Source organism: Sitophilus oryzae, unplaced genomic scaffold (genome assembly GCF_002938485.1).
Source record: "Sitophilus oryzae breed Bouriz unplaced genomic scaffold, Soryzae_2.0 scaffold_179_pilon_pilon, whole genome shotgun sequence".
NCBI lineage: Eukaryota > Metazoa > Arthropoda > Insecta > Coleoptera > Curculionidae > Sitophilus > Sitophilus oryzae.
The window spans coordinates 9794180-9818023 of record NW_022146501.1 but is presented as its reverse complement, the minus strand read 5'-3'; the positions used below and the strand labels follow the sequence as shown (position 1 = coordinate 9818023).

Below are 23844 nucleotides of genomic sequence, written 5' to 3'. Positions count from 1 at the left end.
TTAGAAGGGCAAAGCGGTCTGACTTCAGATGCTTTTGCGAAAACATCACTTCAACTACTTATGCAGCTAGGCTACTCAAAGCTATGGCCAAGAATGGGCCCATCCCCAACATGGCAGTTAAGAAACCTGACGGAAGCTACACGGAAGGAGATGAAGAGAGAGCTCCTACTTCATACACACTTTCCAGGTAGCATATCTATTGATACGCAAGTAGCTCCGACCGAACCCCACAATCCTCGCAGGGAAGACTGGGAGACGGCCAAGCTAGTAATAACAGAACAAAAACTGAAATGGGCTATTGACACCTTTCAGCCTTATAAAACAGCAGGAATAGATGGGATTTTTCCTGCCCTTCTAAAGAAGGGTCAGAAAATAGCTACGCTCCATCTATTAAACATTACAAGAAGCAGCTTAGCGATGGGATATATACCAACCATCTGGAGAAGAGCGAAAGTCATCTTCATACCCAAAATAGGCAAAACTGACTGGGCTAACCCCAAATCATTTAGGCCTATTAGTCTCACATCGTTTATATTAAAAACGATGGAGAAAGTAGTGGACAACCATATTAGAGTAAATCATCTACAGGTTAAACCACTGCATGATAGTCAGCATGCATATAGAGCGGGCAGATCCACAGAAACTGCTCTGTACCAGTTAACTGAGCTAATACAGGCAAGCCTGGATAGCAAAGAAACAGCACTTTGTGCCTTCTTGGACATTGCAGGGGCGTTTGACAATATACCTCACAAGGTGGTCTAGCGATCTCTTGAAACAAGAGGGGTGAACAGTACGATAATTCGCTGGTTTTAGGAAATGCTCTCAACACGAACAGCAGAGGCTGAGATAGATACCAAAACTGTAGTTGTTAAAACAACGCAAGGAACTCCGCAAGGTGGAGTGACCTCCCCCCTACTGTGGAGCTTGGTAGTGGATGAACTACTGGAAGAATTAACTCTAGCGGGAATACACTGCATAGGGTACGCAGATGACATAGTCATCATTGCACGGGGGAAACATGAAGACACCCTGTGTGATATTATCCAAAGAGGACTCCGCATCGCTGAGAGATGGTGCAGGACTGTCGGGCTGAGTATTAACTCAGATAAAACCGCAGTAGTGCCATTCACCAGAAAGCGAAGTTTGAAAAACTTGAAAAGAATCCATCTAGATGGAAAGGAAATACTGCCACCACAGGAAGTGAAATATCTGGGAATAACCCCAGATAGTAAACTTCTCTGGAACAGGCATATTAAGAACATTACCAGCAAAGCCACAAAGGCTCTCATGATATGCAGAAGACTGGCGGGAAATAGGTGGGGCTGCGCCCCTAACATTTTGCGCTGAATGTATACCATGATAGTAAGACCCATGATTATTTATGGAGCCGTTGCTTGGTATACAAAACTAGAGTAACGTACAGCAAGGCAAAACCTGTGCAAAGTACAGAGACTGCGATGGCATGTATCTGCATCACAGGTGCCATGAGAACATGTCCAACAGCAGCAATGGAGGTCATTCTAGACCTAACACCACTGCACATTGTCGTCGGTAGTTATGCCAATGCGACAACGATTAGAATGGTTACTGACGGAAACAGTACTGGGAGAATTTTCAGGTCAGAGGCTTGGAACACCCTCAAAAAGAAAATTCCACTTCTCCAACTCCCAGTGGATGACATACCAAGAATTTACAACTTTGAGAAACACCTCACTGTAGTATTGAGTAATAAAAAGGATTTGAAGAAAGAAACGCTTACTCAGCATATAAAAGACCATACCATCACGTGGTATACTGATGCTTCCAAAACCAAAGCAGGGACAGGGATAGGAGTATTTGGGCCGAAAACTGAATACTCCGAACCAATGGGCACCTACCCCAGTATCCTTCAGGCAGAAATTTGTGCTATTGAAAGATGCGTACAATTTATCTTAGATAGGAACTATCGAAAACAGGAAATTGCCATCCTATCCGATAGTCAAGCAGCACTTAACGCGATCAACTCAGTAACCATCAATTCGAAGTTGGTCAAAGAATGCCTAGAGAAGCTCAACAAATTAGGCAAAGAAAATAAAGTCCTCCTACTCTGGGTGCTTGCTCACCAAGGGATAGAAGGCAATGAAAAAGCAAATGATCTAGCTAGAAAAGGAGCGAACACTCCACTAACTGGACCAGAACCGTTCTGTTTTCCAAACGGGAACCAACTGAAAGCGGAACTTAAGAATCTGGAAGACTCCATCCGTAACTTGGAATGGGTGTCCTCCAACGGTCTAAGACACTCGAAAAAGTTCCTTAGAACTTATGACCGAGAAAAATCAAAGGTTTTCCTTGATTTAAGTAAAAACAATCTTCGGATTGTCACGGGGTTTCTAACAGGACACTGTCTCCTCAACGAACACCTCAGTAGGCTGAAACTGAGAAACATCGGCGAATGCAGATTTTGTGGGGAAAATGGGGAAACACCAGAACACCTTATCACTGAGTGCGCCGAGACGATGACCATTCGTGCCATGAACCTTGGTACGTCTGATGTCGGGGATGGAGAGCTGGCCTCTGTGGAGCCGTCTCAGATACTGGCTTTTCTTAAAGCCCTGAGACTGTATGATGAGTTATAACTCGTTATAACTCAAGAAAGGGGAACACACAATAGATCTATAAGATCGCGGTGATTAACTCCCCTCCTAAACATTCTACATTCTAGTGTCAAAATTTCACCCTTTCGATTGGCCGCCCCCGCTTTAAGCCCCGGGATCGCGCTGGCAGACATGACTATTTCACAATGGCTACACAAAAGGATACTTCACACAAAAAATTAGCCATGTAACGATGATAAGGATTTTATGTAGCCAGCTCTCGGTCTAATTGTGCTGGGTTGGCGTTGGTTTCTATGTAATTTGACAAATAAATAAAGCTGTCTCTTTAGTTTTCAGTTTTGAGTCAATAGTTTTTAATTCTTTTTCCTGTCGATTGCTGATTGAATTGGAGCCAGAAATGGCTCAAAACGAAATAAGTAAATTACCAACAGATATTCAGGCTAAGACGACAAACGCCATATCCAAACTACTTCCATTTAAATCCCGAATAATTTATGAAAAGGAATACAAAAATTTTCAAAAATGGAAGCAATTAACAAACGTGCGAGAAGAAATAAAGTTTTTAACCTATCCTCGCTGTTAAAGTATCATTTAATCTACCCTTGCGGTTAAAGTACTATTTTATCTATTATTTTTGATAGATATAAGGCAATTTTAACAGTTGCTATGGAAAAAAATATATTTTACACTATAAATGTCATTACACTAATGTTATAATCTATAACGCATAGAGTTCATAACCTAACCTCCACTGGAAAGGTCGGAATCATGAAATTTCATGTAAAGATTATAATCAGAAATATGTTGGGTACCCTAGAAGATCAATATTAACTAAATTTAAAAAAACATAATATGGCTCAGATAGGATATATGGTAGACCGGATAAATCTTGCGTTGCTGAACATATTATTGTTAATAAAGAACATTGTATAGATATTAATTATTTAAAATTAATTAAACAAGTCTCAAAGTACAGGCAATTAGATGCATATGAGAGCGTCAAAATTAAAAAATGTAAAGATAGTATGAACAGAGACAACGGCCCTATTCCTTCCAGTTCTCTGTTCCTACTGCTCAAGTTTCGGTAATGAATTATTACCCTCGGTTGGCTTTGACCCGCTTGGCTAGTTTTTGACACGCCTACTAGGAGCTAACTGAGCGAGTATATACATAAACGCTTAATTTGTAGATATTAGTTTAGTTTTAATTATCCGCTGGTGATGCTAAAATTGTTAGCGAAAGGCGCGTCCAGTTTAAAAGTAAAAGTGTTTTGGTGTAATGTGGTGATTTAGTGTTTGATTTTGCTGTGTAACACCAAAGCTAGGAGAGGTGGAGTGGCCGGCCGTAGCGCAACCAGTAGTGTGTCGATCTGCGGTGCGAGAGATGGGATGGTACTGGGTTCGATCCTCAGCCAGTATGGGCGCTTTATTTATTTAAATAAAAATACTTATTTATCTAAATAGAGCGACCAGCGAGCCGCCACCTCAAGGAATAGCAAACCACCTTGAGTATATTTGTCTTGTACAGCTTCTCAAATAGTGCCGTTCGGATTCGGCGATAAACCGTAGGTCCTGTGGACTTGTGAAACACTGATAACACACATCACAGGTACATGCGAGAGGTAGTCGACGCTCTGTATAGATTATGACAATGTAAGAAGAACACCAAAGGTTCCGACCCCCTACTGTAATTTCTAGATCCTAATGATCCTACATCCTAATCACCCACAAATTCGGGACACCCTGTATAGTTAAATCCGCAATAAAATCCAAATTCGGATACTGAAATCATGGCACCCCTCCCCTAATCAACATGAAGGAGCAATGCATTTCATATAATAACAATTTGTACTATCTTGCCTTGGAACAAAAACACGACGAAGTTTTCAAACGGTAACCCGTCCAAACACTCGCCTCCTCTAACGTCGCTTTCTTCAATGATCGAATGGAAACCTTCGTGTCGACATAGCTGAACTGCTACCCTTTTTCCCTACTCGTCTTTCTTCCATTCTCAATTCCCATAACATGACTTTCCGTACTTGTCTATTGATTTAATAGAAAAATAACAAAATAAGGAACTGGCTACCTATATAAAAACACTCTGGGGTGAATAGCGTGTCAAACTAAAATAAGCTCACAACAAATACCAAACAAACCGTGAACTGACAAGATTAATGAGAATACGGCATACAAAACAGGAAGCGATAGTGAACGTAGAATATTTTACCACGTCAATTACTTGATGACATTCTATATAGGGTGTACAAAATGTATTATTATTATTACTATAATATATCTACAGGGTAACACACTGCTCCGAAAAAGTTCCATATGGTTTGTTATTTAAACGTTTTGGACAAGCCTTAAAATTATAATATTTTTGTTGCTAAAAAGGCTGATTCAAAGTTACTTTTATACTAATATTTTAGATTTTTTAAACAATATGACAGTTATGTTCGTAAATGAAACCAAATATTTTGTCCTGTTTTGTTTATTCTAGATACTACTCTAATATATCAGTAGGTATAAGTAATGAGGTCAGTATCGTGGTAAGTTTTGGAGAGACAGGGTGTAGAAGTTTCATTTTTATTTCGATTTTTCCCAAATAATTTATGTAGTAACGTCAATATTTGGATGAGAAATTTGATTTTAATGTCAATATGACTCCTACTTGTAGAGGGCGCCACCTACATATTTTTTAACTGGTTTGATGAATAATAACTTTTTGTCGGTACCTGTATAAAACTACTGAGTAAAAAAATATACATTTACGACGTTTTTTACTTAAAAAAAGTCTCTGGGTAAAAATCGCTACCACTAATGATTCTCGAGATATTTGGAATCAAAATTATCAATACCTGTCATCATTGACATAGATTAAACATGTTGACTATATAAATACCGTATGATCGAATAAAAATGGCGTCAGCGATGGCTATGAAATAAAGATCGCTGTAATTTTATATGTAAAATTATATGGGAAATGTCATCGATAGTCGTTTCATAGCCATCGCTGACGCCGTTTTTATTCGATCATACTGTAGTTATTAGACTGAAATCATACATTTTAATGTTTTTGTGCCAAAAGTTCAACAGAAACTGTTTTCGTCATTTTTACGCAGAAAAATTTATGATTAATATAAAAAAAATAAAAATTTCCCAAATTTATTATTTCACCCAAGTAACTATCTATTTTTTTTCTGTATAGCCTATTTCCGTTCTAAATATTTTCATAACGGTTGCTCGTAGCGATTTTTACCATTTTTTACGTAAAAAAAGTCACGCAAATTTAATTTTTTTCACTCAGTAGTTTTATACAGGTACGGACGAAAAGTTATAACTCTTTAAAACATTTAAAACACATATAGGTGGCGCCCCTTACAAATATGACGCATATTGACATCAAAATCAAATTTCTCATGAAAAAAACTCCCAGACACCAATTTTTCATCCAAATATTGACGTTACCTACTTCAGAAATTATTTGAAAAAAATCGAAATAAAAATGAAACTTCTACACCCTGTATCTCCAAAATTAAGCATTTTTAGGACATACATTTATAAGAACTTTTTTACTTGTTATCTGTAGAATATGTTGCCGAAGTTTCCGGAATACAGTTCGGACCACCCTGTATATTAATATTGATACTAACCTTCAAATAACAAATAACTGTCATAATATACAAACAGGTTCTCACTTTGGTTCTGATTATCCTGCGTATATTTTATAATTCTGAATAAAATTTTTAGTAAGAACCCTGCGTTTCTCTTTAGATATACCATACGACAAAAAAACTGTGTCAGAGTTGGCTTGGAATGAAGCTGTCATTTTATATGTAAAATTATGTTGTGAACGTTATTTCCAAGTCAGTTTGATGCCTTTTTTCATACGATACTACATTAATATAAAAATTAACGATCTTTCATTATGATTTTTTTAATTCAATAAAACACTACTTATTATCATCAAAGTATCTTTATTTTTGTGATAACTCTATGCATATTATAATCCCATAGTCAATAACTATTTAACTGTATCTAAAGATATCCTAGACAAAAAGTGTCATCTGTTGTCTCCAGAATCAATAAAATAATTTACACAAAATAATGATATAAATTAATACACCCAACAAACAATGATACAAATGAAATAATGCATATTTATATGATTTACAGCAAATGTATTTCAATTAATTTAAAATATAGTACCATTTATTAATGTATCTTTATACATTTTTTCAAATATAATCAAAGATCAATCGTTTTTTAAAGCAAAGCAACTAAAAAACTTTGAACTGGTCAATTGGTAGGACACTAAATATTTCATTAAATAATCGTATTTATTAAAACAAAAAAAAAGTTTTAGTGTCGTCTTTTTCGCGAATTTTTGCGATCTCTTGAAGAGTCTGAACTGGAGCTACTGCTAGTACTGCTGCTTCGACGCCTGGCACGTCCTTTAGACCTTGACCTTGATCTACCTCTCTTACGCCTATAACAACAAAGAATATCATAGTCAGATAAATTAGTTTTGTGTTTATACATGTTAAAACATACAGACAGATATTAAATTGGAGGTTTTAAAGGACATGTTTGAAAAAGTGTACTGATAATGCTGTTTTAATATAAATATTATTTTCAATTTAATTCTGTAATCTGTACATTTTCTGTTTCCTCAATAGCCTGCACATTTTGTGGAACACAACCGAAAATACACACTTTTATGCAAATGCCTAATAATGTTAACGCTTAAATTTAATTAAGAAGAGAAAATATTTTGAACCTAACCAACAATTTGTATTTATAGTGGTTTACAGACAGTAATTTTGTTAAATTGTACGAATATTCTCGTTGATTATCGGTTTGAACTAAATATGTACAGTGTCCTCCAATGAAAATGCGAGTTACTAACTCTAATAATTCTAATTCTAAGCTGGCAACTGAGCTAGATACTAGGGAATGCAATCCCGCACCAAAATCTGAATCCCGCAAACCCGCGGGATTAAAGCAATCAATCTCGCGGATCCGCAAAATTGCGGGACTGTAAACAATAGTCATACATTTGGTCCTAAATGGTACAAAAGACATTGTACATTTTGCATAGGCCCACAATATATTGATATAGCGTGTATCTCAAAACTAGCTGTAGAGAAATTTGGACCGATGTGTACAGAGTGTTCAAAAAATATATTTATTATTAAATAAACTTAAATTTCATTATAATTTATCTACTTATTTTATAAATAAAAATATTATTCTGATGTTGAGGTTTTTTTTAACTTGTGTTAGTTATCTGCTTTTAGATACACTCTATTACAATAATTTTTTGGCATATGCAGAATGTACAAAGCTTTGTGTACCATTTAGGACAATACTAGGGCATTCAATCCCGGGATCCCGTTTCCCGGGATCCCGGACATTTTTTCAATCCCGGAATCCCGGGATTGTCTTTTCTTTAATCCCGGGATTTTCGAGATTCATCATTACATTTTTTCCTTAATTTAAATCGTACACAAGTCTTTCATGATAGTACAATATGCGCTTATAAACAACCCTGAATGTTTAATCAAGTTTGAAGATGATGAAGATCTAGTTTGAGTGATAATACTCTTGATCGGCTTGTTTTTTTAAGAAATTTTTTCAAAAACCAAAAAAACCAAATTTAGATCCTCATCTTTGTTACTGCATAAGTTGTTATTTTAGTATCTTAGTAATCCTGTGTTATGCTGTATTGGTTATGTAAATTAAATAAAAAATGTATATTTTAGTTCCTTTTATGTTTTTTCTTGTTAAATAAACTTATATGTTATGTTGTTTTGTAATGGGGATGACGTTTAATTTATGTTACTGTTTTTTTTGTTCAATAAAAATTTGTAAAGAAAGAAAATATAATATAATTCCAACGTAATTAATTTTTTCGTGAATCCCGGGACCAATCCCGGGATCCCGGGATCGAAAAATTATAATCCCGAAATCCCGGGATTGAAAATTTCTTTCGGGATTGAATGCCCTAGACAATACGTATGACTAAAAATGCATATTTTCCGAAAAAATATCGTATTTTCCTTAAAACAAAAAAAAAATAAAAAACTGATCAAATTGTTTTTTGTAATTTCAATACAGATTAGTCGTACTTGGTAAAAATTTCGATTTTTAAAAATTGTAAATTTGCGGTAAAAAAGATTCTTAACCAAATTTTCACACTCTTATAAAACACCCTGTTTACGAGAATTCACTAAATATATTTTCGAAAACCAAATAGCATCTTAATCACAATAGATGCATCTAAAACCTGGTCCAAACCGCAACCCAAAATCTTTTTTAGTTCAAGAGATATTCAACTTTAAATTTACACTAAAATTTTGCTTGTCCCGATAATTATGTCCGGCAGTTTATTTGACGAAATTATCCACAAGTACTAATTAACCGTTTTTCTTCACTTACGCACATACGCCACAAAGAGAAAGAAATCTAACAACTAACCTGTTTGTTTCACTTATTTTTAATGGCCAAGCCGTAAGAGGAATGAAGCGGTTTGATCTTGATTGAGATCGATTCGGTTACCCAGTAGTAACGTGTCGATCCCGCAGATCCCGCACGGTAAATCCCGCAACTTTGATCCCACGAAATCTCAGAGGGATCCCGCATTTGCGGGATTGCATTCCCTACTAGATACTTTACCTAGACCGTTATTCAGAAGCTACAAACCTATCGATTAAAATATGCATGAAAATAGGTAGATCTACCCCAAATAAAGTAGCTGTGGCAACACTGCCGTTGTGCCGTTACCACTTTTCCTGACGCTAGCTCGTGTGTCACGGCCTTAAATTCTTACTCCCAACACGCGTAAAGACGTTTCACTTCAATAATGTTTTTATAAGTAAAAAAAAATAATTTACCTGTCATTTCTGTTTCTGGGGCGATGGTCGCTGTCGCTTGATGACGAGGAAGAACTAGAACTCCTCTTCTTTTTCTTGGTTGGACCTTTCTGATCCAACTCTTGCAACACTTTCATCGTTTTCATTAGTTTCTCTTTTTCTATTGCTTCTCTTTTTGCCTTCTTTGCTCTTTCCAACATTTCCTGTTCTTCTTTCAACTTACGTTGCTTCTCTTCCAAAAATTTCTATAGAAATAATGTAGTGAACATATAAAAATAATATATCCACGTATAGAAATTACAAAACTTACTTGTTCTTCTTCTTTTTTCTTCTTGAGCTCCAGCAATTCCATTTTCTTTCTCAGGATCAGAAGTTTTTTATACTTAGCTTCAGCGTCGTGTTCGCCCCGATCTCTCTTTTTAGGACTTTTTTCGCTGCTTTTTGGCGTTTTCCCTCTAGAACGGGACCTGGATTTCCTTCTGCGTCTTTCTTCACTTCTAGACGAATTATTAATCAAAATAGAAAATAAAATTGAATGACAGAATAAATGTAGGTATACTCTGTCAGCAAGTTAGAGAATATTTCGACAGATGACATTCAAAAAATGATAGTCAATATAACTGTCATAGACAAATATAACTGTCACTGTCAGGGATCCTCTTGTTGGACAGACTATATCAAATATTGAATCGTGACTGTATGAGTATGACAGACCTACTAGAGTCACCGAGTCTCTAAGTATCCGTATCCCAGTCGTCTAGTCTCCGGGATTAGAGTATCCCCGTGTGAGTAGTGCCTTACATTACAATTCTAGTCCTGTGTACGTCGCTTCCATAGACGGTTAGGTATTCCGTCTTAATTCAGTTCAGATAAAAGGTCCGTTTAAAGGCTGATTCTCGCTATACCTTCCGTCTCCATTCCATATCCGTTCCGTATTTTTATTGTATTGACGCTTTTTTTTTATCATTTAAATGCTTTTTCAAAATGCCTTTATTATTTAAAGTAGTTGAAGTTGTTGGCATTTTAAAAAAGCAATCAAAAGATAAAAAACGCTGCTAAGACTATCAAAATGTTGATCTAATAACAATTTGACGTTTATACTATTACGTCAAAAGCAACTTTTTTCCAAAGCCTACCATGACTTCACTGAATCATCGTTTCTTGTTCACTATTATTAATATCTTCATTATTAGATATTAATACATCTGGTATTATGTCGTCGATTTTAAAATAAACTATAACTGTTTCTATTATATTTTAGGTTAGAATGGGCATAATCAAGAGGGCTACTGATACCGTGTTGTAAAAATAAGGCAATTAAGGGCTTATTTTTTGGTATTTATTATAATTTTGCTAATATCTTCGGTTTGAAAGAAGATATCAAGATGCGGTTTTCGCTGACTTTTTAAGTTTATACTACTCTTTACTATCATCAGCTAAAATTACATATACTATTGCATTTATTTTTTTTTTGAAAAAACGCGCAATGTTTGTTAAATTATAAGAAAACGCTCCCTAGCGTCTACGTTCAAAAGCTTATTATTATTGTTTATACGGTACAATATAGAGTAAGAAACGCTCTTTTAAACGAGCCCTCGCTCGTTAGATTCCGATCATCCAGTCCAGAGTTATTAATATTCAAATAAAAATAGATCTAACTTTCCCCCACCACTTTATTTTGATAGATAGGGGAAAATGGCTCTAACAAAAAATATTCAAAATTTACTGAGGATTATGAAGCTGTTACTTATAGTACACCTTATCTAGGCAAAATTGTGTAAAAACTCCATTTTCTTATTTTTTGTTGCAGTTGCGCCCCCTAGCGGTCGTTCTACAAACTTGAAAATAATTTCCAGCAATTTCCCATAGCCTCTTTAGTTATAAATATTTTTTTCCGCAACCGCCACGGCTAATACTTTCCGAGATACAGCCGAGAGCTATTCTTAGTGGGACACTCTGTACAATTTATATCATTACGAAAGTTTTATTTTAAAAATTTGTATCATTTGAAAAAGGTAATAGATTTAATTAAGAGGTGAAAGAATGAATAAATATCAGCAAAATTTTAACAGAGCTGGTAGAAATGTACGAACTTGACAACGCTCTTTCCGATACGCTTCAGTCCGTCCGCCAAAAAAGTATGGAAGGAAACGGAAGGGAAACGGAAGGGAGCTGATATGGTAGGTATAGTGAGAATCAACCTTTATTCGTCGACCCACGGTTTTTCTTGATACATTTCTACTAAAACGTTATGTGCAGACAAAGCTTTAACCAATAAAAGCGCGAGGTGTTTGCGCAATGGCTTTTACCAGAAAACTCCCATTATTTTGGTAAGTATAAATTAAATCTGAAAGAAGTATAGCATGTCTGTTCTTTAATACCAACCTTTGCTCGTTGGTACTTGTTTTCCTCTCCCTGCCTCTAGATTCCGATCTACGTCTTCTGTCGTCCCTCCGCCTGCTGCTTTGATCGTCTCTGTTTTCCTTTTTCACTACCTGAATACGACTGCGCGTTGTATTTTCAACAGGACGTCTGTCATTGCGATCAGGTCTTCTGTTATTGCGATCGTTCATTCTTTGCGCGTTCCTGAAGTTTTGAAAATCGCTAAAAAGAAAAATAAAAATAAAAAGAGATTAAAAAGCCCCAATTTGGACATTTAATTCAAATGAATTCTTTGTTTTAAGGAATACTAATAATTTTAATTTTCTCTCAAACTTACAATAAGCCTATTATTTGTTTTGCTTCGCCCTCTTATAGCTAGTAGTGATGGGTTGTTATTTAACTATCTGTTATTTTATAACAATTATTTAGAAATAACATAACGCAACCGTTACTACTTCTAAAAAATAACAGATATAAAATAACAACACGTAGAGATCGGCCGCTCGTGAAACGAAAAACGAAGTCGGCGCTCTGCACCGCCACGAAATTCTATGCTGCTCGAAGCAATTCCAAAAAACAACTAGTATGGATGGAAAACATGTTATTTCGTCAACCATCGATACAGGCGGCGAGACAACGGACAACGGCTACGGTGAACGTAGCTGCTTCGGTCGACGCCGTCGGTGGTCGTATTGGGTTTGCAACAGCTTAAAAATAATAGGATATAAAAGAAGCAGGTTTTTTGAAACAGTTGCGGGCATAACACCTGGCGGTCGAGATAACAGGAGTGGGAAAGGAACGCTGCTGCATCGGTCGATTGTCGATGGAGGCTCGCAACGGGTTGGAGAAGCAGTCATTTTAGAATACAACCTGTTACGAGCATAACAGGGCGGCGGTCGAGATAATCGGAGTGGGAAAGGAACGCTGGCTGCATCGGTCGATTGTCGATGGAGGTTCGAAACAGGTTGGAGAATAACGCATCAGTTGTTTTAAATACATTGTTTTTCAACCTGTTACGAGCATAACGGGCGGAGGTCGAGATATTATGGCGCTGTATGTTTCAGTACGTTATTAAATTTTAATTTATTTAGGTATTTATCTGAAAAATTTTCAGAATAATATTTTAAGATTTTTTAAAAATGTATACAGGGTGTTTTGAAAAATCTGGTCATTGATTAATCACGATCCTGCTTAAAGCCCTTGACGTAAAAAGCTGATTTTTGGAAAACGGACTGACTTTAGGGTGTAGAGGTTCGATAAGAAGGGATTTTTCGAAACTCGAATTCTAAGGGGGTGAAACCACCCTCAAATATTAGAATATTTTTTATTTAAAAACCGGTGAGTTTTTCAGGAAAACTCTTAAACACGTATATTTTATTTCGTTGTTTTACATATTTTAAGATTTTTTAAAAATATATACAGGGTGTTTCATAAAATATGACCATTGAGTAATCACGATTCTGCTTAAACTGCTTGACGTTTAAAGCTGATTTTTGGCAAACGGATTGACTGTGGGGTTGAGGTTCGATAAGGAGGGATTTCTCGAATCTCAAATTCCAAGAGGGTGAAAACGCCCCTCAATTATTACAATATTTGTTATTTAAACAACGGTTAGTCTTTCGGGAAAACGCTTGGACACGCATAAGTTATTTTGTTTTTTTACATATTTTGAAATTTTTTAAAAAATCATACAGGGTGCTCCAAAAAGTTGAGTAATTGATTAACCACGATTCTGCTTAAACTGCTCGACGTTTAAAGCTTATTTTTGGCAAATGTGAGAAAATTTTATCCAGTTTGTATGTTAATAGAAATTTTTGCTTTGCTTTATCATCACCATTACAAATTATTAATTCGACGAACGAAGTCGCGGGTACACGCTAGTTTAAGTGCAAAATTAATTCGAACTCTAGTGTATAGTTGGTTTACTTATGAAGAATATACTACACATTTTCTTATATTGCTATTTTTTGACCGCAAATGGTAAAATTATAACCACAGTTTAAAGAATATAAAATATATAAATTTTATATATTTTATATTATTTAAACTGTGGTTATTGAATTATATATATTTTATATTCTTTAAACTGTGTTATAACTAAGAGCTTCTCGCCCGTCGAGTGAGACGCACCCTGTATACTGCTACGCAATTCAGGATCTACGTGGATCGAGGGGCAAGGTGTAGGTAGTTCGGAATGTATACGTATAGACGAGTGGCGGAATTTTGGCTTTTTTATATCGCAATTTGTAAACAGCGCTTATTTGTAAACAACCACCGTTTTTAGAGAGGTATTTTAGATAACAATCGATATTTAGAACTGTTTTGACACCCTGGAAATACTACCACCGAACATGTCATTGTTGCAACTTGCAACTGCGTTAATACGCCTGGCGGTGACCGCCTCATACTCTTTCAGATATTTAGCAATAAAATAAAGAAACCTGTTATTTTTAAGCTGTTATTTTAAGCTGTTTTTTATAAATAACTATAACAGTTTCAACTATTATCTAAAAATAACAGTTTTGCCCATCACTAATAGCTAGCTCACTTAATAAAAATGTAAGTAAGGAGAGACAAACAATATTTTTATATTCATACACTAAAGACGGAAGCTACATCATAGCAACCCATTCTTGTCAATTTTTTCCAACTTTTTTTGAACAGTTTTTTTCAGTTATGTGATTCTATTATTTTTTATTATTTCTGATTTATTCTTAAGTTGGTTGCAATGTATAAATCTAAAAAGACATGGTGTCAAGACTTCAATTACAGAGATACTAACGTGGATCTTAGAAAGGATCTTCTAAAACTGTTACTTGTGCAGCGTGCGATAATTTCCAGATTAAAAACAAATAGTAACGAAACCACTTTTCACTAGTAAGCAACTATAAGCAATACCAAATAAACTTTTAGTTTCGCCATCGAGGGCGCGACTATTAAATTAATTGTGTTGCCAACCATGAACATATTCGGCGCCGGGCTGACTAACCGGAATTTAAATTTTCCGCTGACGATTCAGGTGGTAGCTCTGCTGTAAAAAATGTGAAGTTGCCAAATTTATTTAATTATTTCATGACATTTTGATTTGTTTTGACAGTTTAGTCAAGTTAGTAGACAAGTTTTTGTGATTTAAGCAAATTGTATTGTGACATTTTAAGCTTAAAATGTTGTACTAGCAAAGGTTGGTCTGCTAGCCTTGCAGTCGAAAATTGTGTACAAGATGTGGAAAACGATAATAATGATTCTTGATGTCCCTTTAGTGCTGTTAAGGAGGTGAGTTTCGTTTATGTAAATGATAACGGTTTATATATTTATAATTAATTCATTTTGGTTTCCTAAAATATTTTGATTAAAATAAAATAAGTAAAAGTGGGCAACGCTGTGCCGGTCAAGCTTAATCATGTGACTAAAAGTTTATTTGGTATTATCGAGATATAACATATGTTATGCATTATCGGATTTATTACTATCAAAAAAAAATATTTATAGTTATAAAAATAATTATTAGCATTTACTGACTCAATGCAATACAAAACCAACAATTTTAACCTTTGAATAAGAAGACTAAGGAAGGAACATTAATGCTATCCAAGTATTCATGCATGGTGGGCGGAAAAAGGACTCTAGGGTGGGGATCCTTGACAGTTCTGTTTGACGATTCATTTCACACATTTGAATTTGATTTGAAATTTTGTGGATTTGTCAGTCTTTACGGAGCTTATTTTATGTTATTTATTATTTATTCTACTACTGATAGTTGTATAAAGGTAGTAAATCTAGATGGAAATTGTGGCAGAACTTAAATTAACAGTGACACTATCACGATTTATCGAAAAAGACTCTAAAATAGTTGGTTGTGTAGCGTGCGGTAGATCTCGGCAAAAATCGAGTGAAATAATGGAACAACTTTTCGCTAGTAAGTGACTATATAATACCGTGCTGGCAACTGTTACTTTTGGGTCGGCATTTACATGTGTGGAAGTAAATCGCATAGGGATCTTATTAAGTCGGAGTGAGAGAAATGCGACCGACCGACGCGACGCGCGACGGTGTGCTGTTGCGGCGTTGCCGATACGCCTTTCCCTATCAAGTAAAGTAAACTCTTAAAAAACTCAACTTTTTAACACATAACAGGCCATAACTCAAGAACCACTTTAGATATTGAAACTTTTTTTTATTTTCAAGATCGGATATTTTACAATATGCTTACATAAGAAAAATTCGATAAGGTTGTTTTTTCCATTCAAAAATTGTAAACAATCCATCCATTTACTTTTAGAGCATAGCAATTTTCAGCAGTCGTGTAATTTTTTTATTGATAAAGATTTTCACATACTGTCTACAAAAAAAATACAACAGAAATATTAACAAAGTTCTTGAAAAAATTACAATCTATTATTTCTAATAGATTTCGATATATCGATTTTTGAATTAATAGCGCGACCACTATCGAATACCCACTCAATTCCACTTATTTTTACCAAAAATGCAAGTGTTTCTAGCTTGCACTTAAAAAAATTCAAGCTATAGGGAAAATTACAACAACTCGTTAATAAACAAACAAATTAAGTATCACGAGACATAATTAAATCGTGAAGCTGAACGCATGACGTACACTTTTCCCTAGAACTTTAAGTAGGTACTGACAGAGGTATTGATTGGGTCGACCGGTCAACTACGATAAATCTGCTATATCCCCTTCCACGTCTCTTAGCGATGTGCACAGTTTCTCGGTTTATTTCATACGTTTGGCAACGTGTTTACTGTCCTCCCTTTGTTCAGTACATTATAAACGCCATTGTACTCTTCTTACATACGTAAATCTCGACCCAAGACTAACCTTTGCCAGCCCTTAGTATACATACATGTAGTAAACCGATCATTTATGAAATTCACTTAAATTAACTAATTATATATTTTTTCTTGCATTTTTGCTTTTATTTACTACTTGTCAAAGATTAGATGTCAAAGAATTTAGATATGTCAATTTGACTTATCTGCTTCAGTAGCGTATCGGATGTTTATGGTTATAAATAATTATTATAAGTTTCTATTTTTATTAGAATTTTATATTTTTATAACAATTTTAATAACTACCAACATTTATTCACAACGTAAAATAAAAAAAAATTATTGAGTCTACCCCACGTCTACCCTATATCATAGTTTTACATTTTTTAAATAAAATTAAAACGGCACTGATAAACCGGAATTTAAGTCGGCCATATTTGAGGCTCATCGCGGTGTACCTAAGATTTTTGAGATGCTCCTTCCTTAGTCTTCTTATTCAAAGATTTTAACCCTACTTTATATTCTAACACCCTTTAAAAAATAATGGAACGTCACTAATAAACTGGAATTAGCATCAGCCATATTAAAACCCCTTTGGGATCTACAAATTTTGTTGATATGATCGTTCTTTAGCGTTTTATTCAACTCTATTAAATATGAAGTAGTGATTTAAAATTGAAATGTGTTATTTCTTACCGTCCATCTCTGTTTTGTGGCTTCTCCACTTCAAACTTGTTTCTGCCGCGTCTGTCTCTAAAATCGCCAGACCTGTTTCTATGTACTTCATGTTTCTGACCTTCTGGCTGGCCCATTCTGAACCGTCGACCATTGGCCTGCAAACAAATTTGTAATAATGCTTAAAATATCCAAGTATTTATTTAATTTTAAACGCCCGGACATTTGAACTGATAAACCTATCAACTTAAAATAATTATGAATAGAAATTAATTTCATAACTACTAAAGAGAATTTCAGGCTAGTACCAAAAGTAAAGCTCGATTATTGAAATCGCTCGAAAAAAATTAATCATTATTTAACAACAAAATTCAAGCGATGTTGGTTATAGGTTATGACGGCTTGATCATAGGTCTTTATCCAGCCCTTAAAACGTCATCATTTGACATATTATTACCGATTATACGAATGCCTGTGGAATCCCACACATATTGATTATAAAAACAAACTAAAAAAATTAGACGCATGGAACCAGATAAGTAAAGAATTAAAATGTGAACTATACGTAACAGCGAACAACGAAAAAGTACTTCAAACAAAATCACCGCATGTGTACGGATTTGGTCGAACGTATGCGTTCGGTAAATAGACAAACCTTACTGTACAAAACAAAAGTACCCAAGATATACAAAACAGATGTAAATAGAAAAATGCTAGGTTGTCACTATTACAAAAGTTTAACAGAGGCCCTATATGATTATTATATTATAATGATTGTAGTTGAAGTTGGCTTGGAAATGACGATCAATGACATTCCCCATATAATTTTACATATGTAATGACAGCGATTTCATAGCCCTCGCTGACGCCCTTTTTTTCGATCATATTATATTTTTAGCCACACTTTTTCATTTAAAGGTATTCTAAAGTATATTTAAACATAAGGAATAACAGATAAACAAGAAGAATTAGGTTTAAATTAAAAATCTGTCTGTGTTTATATCAACTAAACTCACCTCTTTGGCCAACATTTCCGCCATTTGCTGTTGCTGCTGCTGTTTCTTAGCATAACCACTAAACACAATTTCTCCATTTGGTGGATCCTCTCCTACCTTAATCTGCACGCCAAGAGCCAACGCTAATATATCGGACCTTTCATTAACTACTTGCGATTCTTCCTCTTTGTTTCTCTCATCTACAGGTTCGGGCAGATCCGGGCCTGTAATATTTTCAACTGTATCAAAACTTATTAAGAGCATGTTTAGTAAAGCGTACCTTTAAACTCTTTGTATGCTCCAGGAAGTGGATACTGTACCAAACTCGGTACTTGCTTCTTGGGTAGTTGTTCGTCGTCAGACTGGTTTTCTTCGTAATCCAGAGCGTTGTAATCCACGGCTTTCTGTGATCTTCTTGGAGGCGAAGTGGGAGGGGTTCCAGAGGAAAGTTGACGATATCTTTTGTGGACCTCTGAAAACAATCGAAAACGCAGTATTTGTCAAATATTCATTAAAGTTGATATTAAAAAAGAAGAGAAGAGAAGAGAAGAGAAGAGAAGAGAAGAGAAGAGAAGAGAAGAGAAGAGAAGAGAAGAGAAGAGAAGAGAAGAGAAGAGAAGAGAAGAGAAGAGAAGAGAAGAGAAGAGAAGAGAAGAGAAGAGAAGAGAAGAGAAGAGAAGAGAAGAGAAGAGAAGAGAGGAGAGAAGAGAAGAGAAGAGAAGAGAAGAGAAGAGAAGAGAAGAGAAGAGAAGAGAAGAGAAGAGAAGAGAAGAGAAGAGAAGAGAAGAGAAGAGAAGAGAAGAGAAGAGAAGAGAGAAGAGAAGAGAAGAGAAGAGAAGAGAAGAGAAGAGAAGAGAAGAGAAGAGAAGAGAAAGAGAAGAGAAGAGAAGAGAAGAGAAGAGAAGAGAAGAGAAGAGAAGAGAAGAGAAGAGAAGAGAAGAGAAGAGAAGAGAAGAGAAGAGAAGAGAAGAGAAGAGAAGAGAAGAGAAGAGAAGAGAAGAGATAAAATTACCGGTAATTTATAAATCGGTAATATTACGTAATATGTATATTACGTATTGGTAATTTATAAAAAAATTATAATTTTTGTTAATATTTTTTTTAGATTAATAAAGTAAACTGTAAAAATATTAAAAAAAGTAAAGTACGCTTTTAAGCTAGTCAAAGTCAGAGTGGCGTATGTTATAGTATGTAATAGAGTGGAAAATATGGTAAATCATCCTCAATCTTGTCATATTCTTCTTTCTCTTTGGTTAATTGGGTCAAGTCTATCACTTCGAAATCGATATCTCCTTTTTCCGTTTATTTATCAGCAGGACTTACCATTCTTGGATGTTCTTCTCCATTTAGTAAGTTGTAATTATGAGCTGGAAATAGATAGTGATAGTAGATATTGCTTCAAAAAAGCAGGTAAAAACTTTTGAACATCAGAAATATCTATGCTATCATAACTGGGCTATCATCAACTGCTAAGCTTTTTAATGAGTGCTTAGTGTCCAAAAAGCTTTTTCGACGCGAAACAAAGCAGCTCTATCTTGTTTTCCACAAACAAAAGAGTAGAACGGGCGATATTTCCAATGTTACCAACCTTGCGGTAATATTACGTAATATTACCAAAATTACCGGTAATATTACCGCGGTAACATTACCCTTTACATCACTACTCATAATGGGTTTGTTTATAAAGTAATTACAAAATAGGCAGATAACATCTATTTTCCACAAATTATTTTTAAAATTGATATTAAAAATGTTTATTCCAGCATGCCTGTAATTTTCTCAAATAATCCTAATATAGAACATACCAAAAAAACACAAGGTAACCACAAATTCAAAAAAAATTAAAGTTTTAACAACTGGTACATTTGAACTACTTAATTTTTGACACTCTTACCTGAATGCATTGTTTTTCTTTCCTCCCTTTGCCTCCTTTCAGCTTCGATTTTCTCGAAATCTGACAATTTGATCACTCTATTCTCCTCCTTCTTCCAATGAATCGGAGTGACACTTCTGGATCTGCTTCTAGACGGTGTTCTAAACCTCTGCAATAAGTATTTGTATGTTACAATCCTGTTTAAATAGAAAAAGGACGATTAAGTAACTTACAAACTTCCCTCTGCCTTTGATAACACGTCCGCTCTTAGTTGTAATAGGCCGCCTAATTCTTCGGTTGCCGTAAGTGTTAAAACTGGGCCTATCTCTTCGAAATCTGTTATTATTGTCGTTTCTGTCACGATCTCTATCACCTGTGAAATATCAATTATTAACCTTGTCTTAAACTGCTTAGCTTAGAGCTCGAACACACTGACAACCAGGTCGCACCGGCCAGGCCGCTGCTACCTCTAACACCATTAAATTAAATGATACAGCGCACACTAACGTCTTGGCCGTCGGTTGGTTTGGTTGCGACCAGTAAATTGCACTAAAATATTATTTTCTGCCGCTTGTTGCCGGTTTTCTTAGCCGGAAATGCCTCAAATTCAACGCACAATATTTTATTTTCTATAAGATATAGAGTTTTAGTGTAGTTTTTGCACACGTGCTGAAATTCCAAAGAAATAGTATACAGACTGGATCAAAGGGAAACTTAAATCTAGTCCTTTTTTTTTATCAAGGGTCGATTCTAGTGAAAATTCAAAACATTTTTATATGACATACTCTATTTATGGTTGGTATAATACCTGTTATTATATCTTCGAGTTTCGATGTTAAAAAATAAAAAATCATATTTAAAGTTTTTCTACAACCACTTTTTTTATTAAATTAGTTTTTTTAGTTGTATTGTGTAGTCATGTACAAGGAGGACAACTGTATTTTAAATATTATATTATTTAATTTATCGTTTTTCAAACAGGGTCCATTAGACTATATTTCTACTAGGTACATTATTTAAAAAAAAATAAGAGTAAAAGTAAGTTAAACATTCATAAAAATAGAAGTATTTACTGTTGTAGATTCTTAGTAACAATAAAAAAGAGGAATTTATATTGTAAACATTGAAATAACCGGAAGCTAAACTTTCTACCTGCTTATATTTAGAGCCAGTGTCTGACGACCTTTTTTTACGATGGCCCTAATATGTTTACTTCTAAAGTCGATAAGAGCCATCAGTAGAAGTCCATATCAGTAGACAAAAAAAACAGAATATCTCCCCTTTTGTCGGTCGCGCGTACGCAAGGTTTTTTGTTCTGCCTATTTGTTCTGCATCTTGTAAAGGTTCTGCTTGTTCGTGCGCGCTCGGTTCGTTCGGGCTAAAATGCCCAAGTCTGGACGCACCTTTAGGGACAATACTGTTTTTGTCCTTTATTGATATAATGCTGAAAATCTCACGAGTTACATGTCTCACTCTACACATACTAAATTACATAGACGTAGGACGTAGAATATTCTGATATGAAACGACTGATGGAATAGCAGGCATCGCGGATTTGAAAAACATGGAAATAACGACGTTATCGTGTAGTCGGGGTTGGAGATTTTACTTACCCCATTTACCACACCGGGATTTATTAACGAAAAATCCAAGAATATTTTAAATGCATTATTTTTTTATTTTTTATTAGCAACTTCACTTTTTAGTTTTAACATTTGTGAAACTTAATTCTTTCTGAAACAATATTTTCTAATTGGTAAAACGTAAAAAATCGTTAGATCTGACAACTCCGTTGAAACTGGTCGTTCATCTGGCCGCAGCTATAAACGCAATACATCCGGCCAGCCAACGCCCAGGTCATTGCGACCTGGTCGTCAGTGAGTTCGAGCTCTTAGAGAGTATCAAATATTGATTACTTACTTCTTTTCTTATCAGAACTTTTGTTCTCCTTGTCTTTATCTGGCGCACCTCTCATTAAAAACTTATTCGATGGAACTTCAGGTATATCTTCTGGTTTAATATCAGACAGTGTAACTAACCAATGAGGTTCTTTAACCTCACCTTCTTCCTCCTCTTTGTCTGAATGTTCACCTTCTTCTTTCCTGTAATTAAATATTGTTAATAATATACTGTTTAATTTTTTAACTAAACTTACTCTTTATGTTTCTTAGTTTTCTTTTCTTTTTTATCCTTCTTATGCTTCTTCTTTTTCTTCTTGTCATCGTCGGCTTCATCATTCGACACCCCTGAATCTTCAGAATTGTCGCCTTCTTCCTTGCTAGATGATTTCTTCTTCTTCTTAGCTGAAATTTATATTCGGAAATATTTAACTTGTTAATAAATCAGTAAAATGTAATAAAGACTACCTTTAACTTGTCTTACAAGCTCTCCACATTTCAGAATCTTTGCATCTTGTAAAGGTCTACTATTGGAATCCACTGGTAAGTTTTCGATTTGACGAACTACATCGGCACCACCAATAACTCTCCCAAAAACCACATGAACACTAAAAAGTTTATTTTTATTATTAAAATCAAACCTATTCTCAATGAAATAATTATTAAATTAATATATTTTTAGAACTCCTCTTGTTTTACTTATTTCTAAAATACTTACTTGTCGAGGTGTGGAGCCGGTTGCGTTGTACTATAACATAACAATGCAAATAATGATCAGCGTTATAGTCTTATTGGAAAAACTAGCCAACTACAGAACAAGTGTGAACACTAATAAATGTTAACAGTTCTGTAGCAATCATGATTTTATCTTAAATAAATTTAAAAATTGTTTTACGTTTGCTGAAAGAAAACATTACTGGATTATATAAAGATATTCCTTGTACAGCCTAAACCTAAACTCAGTACAAAATCAGTTAGAAATTAGTATATAATTGATTCTTATATAGGTATGCCAAGATATAACTCACATGAAAAACTGGGAACCGTTAGTATCTTTGCCTTTATTTGCCATCGAAAGCAATAAAGGCTGATCATGTTTAAAATCGAAGTTTTCATCTAAAACAAGAAAACAATAATGTATCTGATATGTCAGAAATAATTTCTGTACCTTCAAACGTTCCTCCATAGATACTCTCGCCTCCTGTACCATTACCATTGGAAAAATCACCTCCTTGTATTATAAAATCTTTTACAACTCTGTGAAACACTACATCCTAAAAAGGGTTCATATAAAAACGAATTTGGTGCTTTATTTTAAGGCTTACCTTATAATGAAGGGACTTGTTGGTCTCTTTGCCTAAACCTTTTTCCCCAGTGCATAAAGATCTAAAATTTTCGCAAGTTTTTGGTACGATATCGGTAAATAGTTCAAATACGACTCTGCCGCTACTTAAACCGCCGATAGAAACGTCGAAAAAACACCGCGACCTTTGCGGTTGCTCGCTCATGCTGAAACATCAATTAAACTACTGTAGAAAATATAGAAATAGTAATTTAATAATATCACTTACATGAAAAACTAAAAAGCACTTCACAAGAAAGCATTAAAATTGTTAAAAATCCGAAAGAAAATGGCGTTTCAGCAGATTGTATGACATTTGGCATTTGTATGTGTCAAATCAAAATTGACTGTGGCTAGTCGTCCGCTAGACAGCTGAATAAAGGTCCGGCTAAGAGTCAAAATTCAAGGCCGTGACACACG

The 23844-nt window shown here is 34.9% G+C and overlaps 1 protein-coding gene across 2 annotated transcripts; it reads right to left on the bottom strand.

The window, feature by feature from the left end:
• Positions 1–6553: 6553 nt before the first annotated feature.
• Positions 6554–23762, bottom strand: LOC115882662 (peptidyl-prolyl cis-trans isomerase G). Of its 2 annotated transcripts, none has more exons than XM_030900853.1 (17): positions 23654–23762; positions 23408–23591; positions 23251–23356; positions 23111–23198; positions 22801–22830; positions 22551–22690; positions 22340–22487; positions 22105–22286; positions 20418–20557; positions 20206–20353; positions 18592–18783; positions 18333–18535; positions 17338–17474; positions 11854–12072; positions 9779–9965; positions 9490–9713; positions 6554–7082 (listed from the first exon to the last, which is right to left on the bottom strand). In XM_030900853.1, exons 2-17 carry the CDS (start codon positions 23588–23590, stop codon positions 6956–6958), a joined length of 2454 nt encoding a protein of 817 aa, XP_030756713.1. In that variant the 5' UTR covers position 23591; positions 23654–23762; the 3' UTR covers positions 6554–6955. The 2 variants fall into 2 exon arrangements, with proteins under 2 accessions (XP_030756713.1, XP_030756714.1); XM_030900854.1 differs by having other exon boundaries at positions 9779–9962.
• Positions 23763–23844: the final 82 nt, after the last annotated feature.